Source organism: Panthera uncia, chromosome B4 (assembly GCF_023721935.1).
Source record: "Panthera uncia isolate 11264 chromosome B4, Puncia_PCG_1.0, whole genome shotgun sequence".
In the NCBI taxonomy this organism is placed as follows: Eukaryota; Metazoa; Chordata; class Mammalia; order Carnivora; family Felidae; genus Panthera; species Panthera uncia.
In genome coordinates this window covers 40,847,695-40,859,053 of record NC_064809.1, presented here as the reverse complement: position 1 = coordinate 40,859,053, position 11,359 = coordinate 40,847,695, and the positions used below count along the sequence as shown (strand labels likewise).

The following is an 11,359-nucleotide window of genomic DNA, read 5'->3' as shown; positions in this document are numbered from 1 at the left end:
GAAGTTGAAGGGAATGAATTTCATTATTGTGCTTTGTGAATTACATGTTAAATGTATTCTTTGTATCGAATGTTATATAATAAATGATTTTAAACAATGAACAAGAAAGGTTCAGTTACAATTTAGTAACTGATGAGATGTGGGAGTGAGGGGGAGTTGGGAACCAAGGTTTCCAGTCTGGGGAACTAAAATAATATTACTGGATGGATGGATGGGCAATCAATATACTAGTGAGAGTTTGAAAGGCAAAGAGAGAAGAAAACTGTTGAATGCCAATCCTCCAAACACCAACCCACCTCCCACACCCCAACTTCTCCCCTGGCAGCAGAACTCACACCCATGTCAGTTCCACTTATTCTTCATACAAATTTTATTCATACAGTTTTATTTTTAAATCATTTACACATATTCATACAAAGAAAAATAAATTTCAGGATGGAACCTTGGGACCGTGGTAGTTTAAAAAAAATCTCTCTGATCATTAGCTACTGAAGACAAGGCAAGAGGCTTAGCAGTCATTTCTGGGGGTCAGTGGATCTCCCCACACAGGGGGCAGCTGAGGACATTCCAAGCTGCTCCCTCACGTTCCCTCAATCTACACCTTGTGAAGGTAATATGCGGGAAGGGGATTTTTCAATGCTCTCCCCTAGAAACATTTAAAGAAGTTCAGCAAAAGGCTTACGGTAACACTGAACCGCCTCTCTGCTAGGAATCTGGCAAGACTGCAATCTCCGAGCCAACTTTCTAAAAGAGCTGGCTCAACTCCTACTCGCACGCCTTTCTAGGAGGGGGGCTTGCTGCCCTCACCACACCCCGCAGCCCACTTGCTCTGTCCTCCCACCAACGGCCCCAGAACAGAGCCCTTAATCTGATCCCATCTGGTCCCTTCTAGGTTCATTCCACAAACAAGCATCCTCCTACCCCACACACACACACTCTCTGTACAGTTGAGCCCAGCCACTCCCGGGGACCCCTCAATGATGACGCCAGCCTTACTGCGTACGGCACCGCACCCAGGGCACCTGACTACAGTCGGGAGAGGTCCAGGCACAACCGAACTGTGGGCACCCCCATCAAAACTCAGCTCTGCTGAGCCAAAGCAACACTTAAATCCAACAGGCCGACTCCTAACACCCCATCCCAGGTACAGTCATCACAGAGGTGCACGGTAGAAGAACCCGCCACCCACAACTGCCCAAGAAGGCTGCACTATCACCAGTTCCCAGTAAAAGGGGGGGGGAAAGGACGGACATTACAAATGTGGTAGACCCTATCAGAAATGGCAGCTGATGACAACAGTTACCCTAGATCTTTGGGTCCTACCCAAAAAAGCAGCACCAAGAAAGGGCATGATGAGCAGAGAGATCTGTAACTGGGGTGTACAGCCCCTGAATTACCAAGGGACTCAGAGTCGACACAGCTCATTTTCCTACAGTTACGTAGGAAGGACACAGACTACCCCCCACCCCCTACATTGAGGCAGCTCCTGAGAGGCCGTACCGCTTGTGGTCATCAGCCCACCCCCTTGGTAGGCCCATTTGGGGAGAGGGAGTCACATCCAGAGCAGGGACCCCTCCAAGCAGACACTCACAGGGCAGCCCATCCCACTGTCACTGGGGCAGGCCAAACATAGTTAGGAGCGTGGGCAGATCCCGGGCATCAGCTGCCCCATAGGCATCACTCTGGCCTAACATAGACAATGCCAAACGTAGGGTGCTCCAGATATTCTCTGACATGGCACCCCCTTCTCCCCGAGGGCCCCGGCTTTTCCTCTGCATGTTCAGGGCCTCCAAAAAGTGCTCCACAGCCTCCCTGTAGGGAAGAAAAGTGAGAGATGGTGAGCAGAACATCACTGGAAGGAGACAGGTCAGCCGGCCTGGGGAGAAGGCTGGGGCTAGTCAGTCAAATACAGGATCAAAGAATGAGGAGCCGGGGTCAAAGGCAGGGGGAAAGAATTTGCCCATTAATTACTCAAGAGCTGCTCTCACCGGTGAGCTCCAAGGTTGATGCAGCTGATGCCCAGGTTATAGCGGGACCGTATATAGCCAGGCTGTAGCTCAAGGGCCCGACGGTAGGCAGCTACTGCTTCTTCACTCTGGTTCCCGTTGGCCAGGGTGGCCCCTAGCTTATTCCACAGCAAATAGTCCTGGGATAGGAATGGAGAAGGGTTAGAAACAAGAGCCAGGCGCTCCAATTCTGCCCGTCCCTCCCCCTGGTTCACCATTCTGTTTAGCTAATACATGTTCCTTCTGTTCCTCTGTCCTCCACTGTTCCCTGTGTGCCACAGTGCAACCGCTCTCATCTCACGCAGACTCTCCGAAGTCCACATGACCCTGTACTCCCAGCCTCCTTTTCCCAATTCTCCCATGGCAACCAGTCTCCGGAACGAAATCTCCCATGACTCCGAAGTTGCCAACAAATGATTCTTCAGTAAGACACATTCATGTTCTATTTCTATTCCTCCCGAGGCTCACATTGGGACGGACGCTGAGGGCAGCTGTGAAACAGTCCACTGCCTTGTCATACTCCCCGCTCAGGTTGAAGAGGACTCCCAAGCCACACTGCACATCAGGGTCAATGGATGTAGGGTCCAGGCGCACAGCAGCCAGGAAGAGCTCCTTCACTTCAAGAAATAGGGAGCTGGATAAGTAGGGGGGAAGAAAAAAAAAAACAAAAACACAGACATAGGTGGATGGATGTGTCTATATTCCCACCCTCCCAAAATATTTCCTTAGTCACTCATACCCTGAAGATTCATCAGTCTATCAGTCATCCTCCGACCCCCAAACTCCACTTTAGAAACCTGTTTTTCTGTTTCATGCCGGCACTGCACCATGGAGTGCGGACCTCCTTCAAGTGGATCCTGGGTCTCCCATCCCACTCTTTTTTGTGTGTCATTTTTTTTTTAATGTTTACTCATTTTTTGAGAGACAGACAGAGACAGAGCATGGAAAGGGGAGGGGCAGAGAGAGGAGACACGGAACCCGAAGCAGGCTCCAGGATCCGAGCTGTCAGCACAGAGCCCGAAGTGGGGCTCGACCCACAAACTGAGAGATCGTGGCCTGAGCCGAAGTCGGACGCTTCACCGACTGAGCCACCCAGGCACCGCCCGCATCCCACTCTCAAACCACTGAGTCTAAGTCCATCCCAGCTTCCCAAATCAAGATCCTCCCTCTCCTGGGACTCCGGTTACCATCTGTCCTCCCAAGAATCCCTCACACTCACTCCGACAACAGGGATCCCAGGATGCGCTTGCTGGGGCCCTGTCCCGCCCCACCGGCCCCTTCTTCGCCGCGCACGACCAGATGGGCATAGGCCGGTGTGTAGCGCAGCCAGTCTCGCAGGGTTTCGCAGGCCTGTCGCTGCAAGGACTCGTTGGTGAAGCTCACAGCCAGCGCCATCAGTGCCGTCCGGTTATCTGGCTTTAGCTCCAGACACCTGTTTGGACAGAGGTGGGCAGAGCTGGCATCTGCAGGACACTGGAATACGGTCACGGAATGCAGAGTCATGACAGCCTCACCTGCCAGCTCCCTCAGATTACGAGGCAAAGGAATCCTCCACACGTGAGTTACTAACAAAATTACAGATATGAGAAGGCGGGATGTTTTAGCAGCCAAGGAACCAGTAAGGGTCCCACATATACAATTAACGGCTCGTGAAGAAACGTAACCAGGTGTCTCCAATTCCCTCCAAACCTTAAGAGTTTCGCCACAAGAACACACTCTCGCTAGTGACTGGAAAGAAGACAAGGATCTGGGTCTGGGACGCTAGCGTTCTAAAGGCTATTTGGAGGGCCTCGGAAGCACCTCACCCCACCTTTCACGCACTCACCTCCGCAGGGCACTGATGGCTAACAGTTCTTGTTCATTCTCTGCCTGGGTGGTACCCAGATACTGCCAAGCCTAGAAAGAAGGTGCCAGATCCCATTACTCGTGTATTCACCTTGCCACCCTCCTTTCCTCTGGCTTCCCCCTCTCCACCCTTACCCCCCGACCTCAGGCCACCACCCAGGCCCGCATCCATCTGCACTGCTCTGTGGGGCTTCCCGCAAAACTGAAGGAAGCCGTGTCTCACGTGAAGGCAGACCAGTGAGTCACTCACTTCCATGTGCTTGGGATCCTGCTGCACAGCTGCCTCAAAAAGCAGCACCGCGTTTGGCAGGTCCCCCTCCTGAAGCCGCCGGAGCCCTTCCTCAAAAGGCTGGGGGTGGTCACGCAGGGGGTTCTCCTCCTCAAACTGGTACCCCTACAGGGAAAGGAAGCCAAGTGAAAACCTCTGGGACAGAGCCGTCGCAGGCAAAGCAGAAGAAATGGGAGATGACAACCCACACAGAGGTGGAGAAGTTGGAGGCCTCCAAAAAGTATCCGAATTAAATGCCAACAAATTTTCCAAATTATAAAGGGGATCGTCTAGGACTACAGTAAAATCATTCGGTATCGTGCTCATGCTGCTGTCTCCTGTTCACAATAACTGAAAAGCGAAGGTCTACAAACTGGGATCCATGCTGGGAGTAAGCTTATTTTAGGAAGTCTTTAAAGGCCTGTATTTCTACATCCTTGACTCTCACTACTGGACAGAACACATTTCTTACAAGATCCGCTTATAGGAATGAGATAAGCTCTCCTCAGCTATCCAAAGGGCATTTCTTGGGGCACCTGGGTGGCTCAGTCGGTTGGGCTTCTGACTTTGGCTCGGGTCACGATCTCGCATTTGTGGGTTTGGGCCCTGCATAGGGCTCTGTGCTGACAGCTCAGAGCCTGGAGCCTGTTTCAGATTCTGTGTCTCCCTCTCTCTCTCTTCTCCTCCCCCACTCACATTCTGTCTGTCTGTCTCTCTCTAAGAATAAATAAACATTAAAATATTTAAAAAAACAAAGGGCATTTCTTGTTTTCCTGCAGCAATGTGATAACAGATAACGGAAATGCAATTTGGACTCAGAGGTCCTGCCACTCAAATCCCACTCTTGCCTAGCTCAGAGAATCACTGTGTGCACTGACTGGATAACATGTATTCAAGCACTTTGAAAACTTTAGTTGTTCCCTAATTTCATTCTTGAAAGTTACTAATATTAATCTGTATCTCATAGTAAATGAAACCTAGATCCCAAAATCCTGATGGCAAAAAATGCTTCAGAAAAACACCGTTCTCTTCTGGCTGAGGATTTCTCATTTCAGGGAAGGATTATGATGCTATGTGCAAAGCTTTGTCTATTGGTATTTCATGTTAGGCAAAGAGGTAATAAGGTAAAAGGGAAGTCTCTAGTAAGCCGCATGACTTGGGACAAGCAAATAAAATGTTCCTCTCTGGGGAGTAAATAGTTACCATCACAAAACAATATACCAGAATGAAAAGATGCAAAATACCAGGCAGAGCCCTTCTAAATGTAGCTAAGGACAAATAAGAATGAAACCGTCTACAATAAAGACGTGAGTGAGGCCCTTTTTCACTATTACTACGGAACTGCTAAAGAACTGGAAACACCTAAATTTTACCAGCCAAATTCAATTCTAAACCATCATAAGTCATCAGATGAAAATCACTTGTGACAGACAAAACTTAAATAATTACAGTGGAAGTCTAAGAAGCAAGATATATTACAGGAGATGGATTAGGAATAAATGTATTAAAAGTATATTCATGTTGAGAATAAGTAGTGCTCCTGGGATGTCTCTGTACAATACGAAAACTCTGAAGGTAGAAAATGACCTTCGACCAGGGATCAGCAAACCTTTCTCATCAGGGCCAGATAATAAGTAATTTGTCACTAGTCAACTCCACCTTTGGAGAGAGAAAGGAGCCACAAATATGTAAAACACATAAGCATGACTGTGTTCCAATAAAACTTTATTTATGGACACTGCAATTTGAATTGTATATAATTTGCACAGGTTACAAAATATTTCTTTTCATTTTTTTCAACTGTTTAAGAATGTTAAAACCACTATCAGCTCATAGGCCAGGCAAAAACAGTTAGCAGGCCAGATTTACCTGTGGGCCATAGTTTGCTAACCCCCATCCTAGACATAAATCCCTCCACAACCAACTTCAACTATCGTCTATCATCGATCTATGTTTTAAGCCACCCTGTAGGAAACAGAGATCATTGTCATCTATAACAAAATTTCCTAATGAAATCAATTCCTGCCTCTCAGAACTACAGAGTTCTGAGATTATTAATTACAGAGTTCTGAGATTATTAATAATCAAGTGAGATTATTCACCTAAGTCTTATTATCAAAAAGCATAAAATACTATTCATAAAATAGGCATCATCCTCAAAAGACAATGTAACAAATCAATGCCATCAGGAGGTTCTCCAAATACACTCTTGTCCATGCTATCTGTCCTCCTTGCCATTTTATCAACTGCTGATCAAAGAGGAATTTTTCAAAATTAGAACATTTGCATAAATGGAAAAAAGAATATGCAGGAGGAAGCTTCCAACCAAAAGAATGCAGCATGAGCTTATGATCACTGTTGCAACCTAAAAAGTCTAAGCCGAGCCAATCAGGTCTGATCCACTGTCTGGTCTATTCCAAAATCTCACAGGATCATGTAGCAGAAATAGGATACTATTAAGAGTCTAGCCCATCAGAGAAACTTCTTTATGCTAAAGGGATACAATATGTGCTTGAGCTACAGATGTTGTCTTGAAAATTTAAGGACCATCCAGTAAAAAAATAGTATATTCAGAGACCCATGAATTTATATGACAATCAGGATCAGATCCACATTTAAAAACAAAAAATGCACTATTGACATATAATTCAATAATAGTTAGCATAGGGGCGCCTAGGTGGATCAGTCAGTTGAGTGTCCAACTCTTGATTTCAGCTCAGATTATGATCCCAGTGTTGTGGGATTGAGCCCTGCATCAGGCTCTGAACTGAGCATGGAGGCTGCTTGGGATTCTCTCTCTCTCCCTCTCTCTCTGCCCCTCACCCCCTCTTAAAAAAAAAAAAAAAAAGCATTCAAGAAAATTTTATTCCACCTAGCATGTCATTAATATGAGAGCAAAAAATGCTAAGAAATGCTACTCATACAAAATCAATGATATATCTATACTTATTAAAAGCATGGAAATTTTCATCTAAAATATATAATTTGCCACTTGTAAGATGATGGAACTCTGCAACTTATCAAATTGCTTATACAAATTAATAAATGTATTATGTGCAGGTACTTCCTTCAGTTCTTTCTCTTCAAAATTCCACAGAAGAAACTCTTATTGTGGCAAAACATAGGGCAGGGTCCAAGAAGTAAGCTCTCTTCCCTATAAGAGGATAGCTCTTAAAAACTAAGACTGAAATAAACAGTAAACAAAATCCCATTTTTCCCAGTACTAAGTTTTTCATTGGCTTTCAAAAGCTAGCCTTTTCTTTTTTTCTTTTTCTATGTGAGAGAGCAAGAGTGCACGAGCAGGGGAGAGGGGCAGAGTGAGAGAAAGAAAAAGTCTTAAGCAGGCTCCACGTGGAGACCGACTCAGGACTCGATCCCACGACCCTGGGATGATGACTTCAACTGAAATCAAGAGCCAGACACTCAACCGACTGACCCACCCAGGCACCCCAAATGCTAGCCTTTTTATAGTTATCTTGAACCTTACTCTTTCCTACCTTTGCATAGCTCCCCTATGTCAAGATCTACCTCAGACATCCTGCTTTACATCTCAGGCCCTGGTTCTAGCCCCAGAATCCTTTCCCAACCAGATCTGAGCTGAGAAGAGGTATTGCTACTCTCCTCCCCAGTTCCTGTTTCGTCTCTTCCAAAACCAAACAGTTCCCTCCCTTCCCCCTCATGCTTCAGCTCAGCAGTTCAATTCTTTTTTTAATTTATTATTTATTTTGAGAGAGAGAGAGAGAGAGTATATCCCAAGCAGGTTCCATGCTGTCAGTGCAGAGCCCCAAGCAGGGCTTAAATTCACAAACCGTGAGATCATGACTTGAGCCAAAATCAAAAGTCGGATGCTTAACCGACTGAGCCACAGGTGCCCCCTCAGCAGTTCGGTTATTACCCACATCCCTAAATACCTCACAGTCCCAAAGCAGATTTTTTTCCACAGTGATACCTCTGAAACAGCATAAGCTTCTTGGTCTAAAGTATATGCTATATGCAAAACTAGATCAATTTTCACCAATGACTGCTGGAATATTTTCCTAACATTTAAGTTATTTAATATAATTCTTTGAAAACACCTAAATTGGCACAGGTGGTCAGTACCTACAGGAACAGATCCAAATTTAAAATGAATTTGTGAGTTAAAAAAAGTAAACAGAGGGGCGCCTGGGTGGCTTAGTCGGTTAAGCATCTGACTTTGGCTCAGGTCATGATCTCGCGGTTTGTGGGTTCAAGCCCCGCATCAGGCTCTGTGCTGACAGCTCGGAGCCTGAATCCTGATTCAAATTCTGTGTCTCCCTCTCTCTGTGCCCCTGTCCCCCCCCTCCCCCCCCCCCCCGGCACTCACGCTCTGTCTCTCTCTCTCTCAAAAATAAACATAAAAAAAAAAAAAAGGAAATAGATATGAAGGTGGGAAGACAGATAATCTACCAATTACCACTCTCTACCAAAGGGGTACCTATCTCCTTAAAAATGTTCTCAATCAACCTCCAAAGCAGAGCTCTTTCATCTAGGTTCTGAATGCATCATGGGCAAATCTCTATCATAGGTACTATGTCACTGTATTACCATTATTTGACAAGGATGGTCTATTATTATTAATCTTTATACCCTAAGAATAAAGCATACCTTCAAACACTGGAGAGGAGCGGGGCAAGGGAATGATTTAGACCTCCCTTCATGGAAAGGGGTTCAAGGAAGTAATTACTTGAAAGTAGGTACCCTCCAAATTCAAGATTAAAGGAGGCACAAAACAAGGAAACGCTGCAATCTGAAAACCGAGTTCTTACCTTATCATAGGAAGCAGACGTGAGATCATCATAGTCAGAGAGCCAGGGATGAGCCTCTGCGTCCCGTTTCGCCATCTCCTCCAACTCTGCCTGCAACTTGTCCCAGAAATCGACATCGGACTGTAAGGAAGGGAAGGCAGATAGAAAAAGGAGATCCATCATGACCACCCCACCTGACGCTCAGCGCCGCTAGGATAGATTCCGTAAGGCAGTAGTTCTTAAATGTCAACGCATTTAAGATCTCCTGAAGAGCTTTTTTAAGTGAAGATTCCTAGATCCTACGCTCAGATCCTGATTCTGCAGTGTGAGCTGATGCCCTACCCCAAGCATTCTGACACAGAGGGCCCAGGAACACTAGGACATACAACATTCGTGGTATGTTTCTTTGCTGTTAAAACACCCACTCTCTCCAAAGGAGTATTTTCTCTTGAGGTGGCTGCTCCTGTGCTACCTGCTCTCACCTCTATAGCTGACTTGGCTCGTTCAAACTCCATATCGAGGGCAGCTGTGTTTACTGGTCTTGTGAACTGGTCAACCCAGGCATCTGATGTACCCTGTGACAAAGAAGGATGGTCAGACCGCCACCAACTTCCTACTGACTAAATACCCACTAAACACCAGCAACCTGCACACTTCTGAGAACATTCTCAGGATCTCTTTCCCACCCACTCAGGACCTCGATGCTACCAAGACAAGCTGGCAATAAAATCCCTTCCCCGTCTAGGACCACTGAACACTGAACCCAAGACCTGGGGCACCAGCCGGCTCTCAAGTGGGACTGGGAAGTGACAATGTCCTACCTGCTGCTGTATAAACTCTGCTGCCCACTGTTCTGCCTGAGCTCGGCCCGACCCTGCACCGGACTCCAGGGACACCTGCCCCTCGCCAATCTGCCGCACGAATTTCAGGAACTGGGGCACAGAGACACACATAGGCCACTTGGGAGAGGACTTCCAGGTGTGCACTCTCAACCATGCCCAAGAGAAGCCTGCACTCACCCTCCCCCTGACCATCTCTAGCTGTAGGCAAGATTTGCTAAAAGACCCTGAAAAATGTAGAGAACAAAAACAAAGGAATTTCTGGCTTTAAAGATTTGAGAAGACACAGAAAAGCAAAAGGGTGAGTATGCAAGGAAGTGAGGGAAAGAATGCTGAAAGTAAGAGGCAGGATGCAAAGTCTCTATTCTCAAGACAGGAAGGAATGGACCCGGGATCTTATTTCCTTCTCTTTAAACTGGGGTATGAAAAGCTAGACTCTTGGCTTTGAAGGCCAGCTCTGCTGGGCAAAATAGCAGTGGGATGTGGCTCACCTCAGAGTTAGCCAACTTGGGGTCATCCACCTTGGCCACAAAATCACTGGCTGTGTGCTGCAGATCCTCCTCAGGATGATATTCATCATACCTGGAACAGGTAAGGGCAAACGGGTTCCACACACTCGTCTGCCACCACCTTCCCCATGCTATTCCCTACCCCCCAGCCCCTGGCATCACAGTTCTTATCAAGGAAAAGACACACATTCTTGTTGAGGTCCTACAATTCCAATTTACATTAAAAAAGGACACTTGGCAGGGTTGGGGGGGGGGGTGCCTGGGTGGCTCAGTCCGTTAAGCATCCAACTCTTGGTTTCAGTTCAGGTCATAATCTCACAGTTTGTGGGTTCGAGCCCCGCTTCAGGTTCTGTGTTGACAGTATGGAGCCTGCTTGGGATTCTCTGTCTCCCTCTCTCTCTGCCCCTCCCCCACTCACACTGTCTCTGTCTCTCTCAAAATAAATAAATAAGCAAAAAAATTTTATAAAGAAAAAAAAAAAACACGGGCAGAAGTGGCAAAGAACTAGCTACATTCTCTTACTTCTCCCATTCACAAACACACCTTTGCAGAGAGAAGGAATATAGTAGCAGCCTCCAAATTAAAGAGGCAATAGGGTACGTAAGGTAAAGTTACAAACTTCTGGTTACGACACTTAGGATTCTTGACTCACTCACACTTTGAGTAGGGGTAATAATACAAGTGAGAACCTTAACACTGAAAATGAGGGGAGGTGCTTAGGTGGCTCAGTCAGTTAAGTGTCCGGCTTCAGCTCATGTCATGATCTCATGGTTCCTGAGTTCAAGCTCCACATGGGGCTCTGCACTGATGGTGCAGAGCCTGCCTGGGATTCTCTCCCTCTCCCCTTCTCCGCCCCTCTCTCAAAATAAATAAACTTTAAAAAAAGGGCGGGGGGGCTCCTGGGTGACTCAGTCAGTTAAGCATCCAACTTCAGCTCAGGTTGTGATCCCACAGTCTGTGAGTTTGAGGCCCGCATCAGGATCTCTACTGGCAGCACAGAGCTCACTTCAGATCCTCTGTGCCCCCCGTCTCTCTTCCCCTCCCCCTCTGGCATGCTCTCTGTCTCTCTCAAAATAGAAAAGAAAAGAAAAGAAAAGAAAAGAAAAGAAAAGAAAAGAAAAGAAAA

The 11,359-nt window shown here is 46.6% G+C and overlaps 1 protein-coding gene across 7 annotated transcripts in view; it reads right to left on the bottom strand.

The window, feature by feature from the left end:
- Positions 1-346: 346 nt before the first annotated feature.
- PEX5 (peroxisomal biogenesis factor 5) overlaps positions 347-11,359 on the bottom strand; it is an 18,859-nt gene continuing 7,846 nt past the window's right edge. For 3 of the 7 annotated variants that reach the window (XM_049625023.1, XM_049625026.1, XM_049625024.1), the window contains 10 exons: positions 10,216-10,306; positions 9,707-9,817; positions 9,368-9,460; positions 8,907-9,026; positions 4,102-4,245; positions 3,832-3,902; positions 3,226-3,438; positions 2,475-2,640; positions 1,989-2,146; positions 347-1,812 (listed from right to left, as the gene is read on the bottom strand). In XM_049625023.1, the coding sequence (XP_049480980.1) occupies positions 1,611-1,812; positions 1,989-2,146; positions 2,475-2,640; positions 3,226-3,438; positions 3,832-3,902; positions 4,102-4,245; positions 8,907-9,026; positions 9,368-9,460; positions 9,707-9,817; positions 10,216-10,306 (1,369 nt within the window). In that variant the 3' untranslated portion in view covers positions 347-1,610. The remainder of the gene's footprint in view (positions 1,813-1,988; positions 2,147-2,474; positions 2,641-3,225; positions 3,439-3,831; positions 3,903-4,101; positions 4,246-8,906; positions 9,027-9,367; positions 9,461-9,706; positions 9,818-10,215; positions 10,307-11,359) is intronic. The other 4 variants (XM_049625025.1, XM_049625029.1, XM_049625027.1 and 1 more) reach the window with 4 other exon arrangements.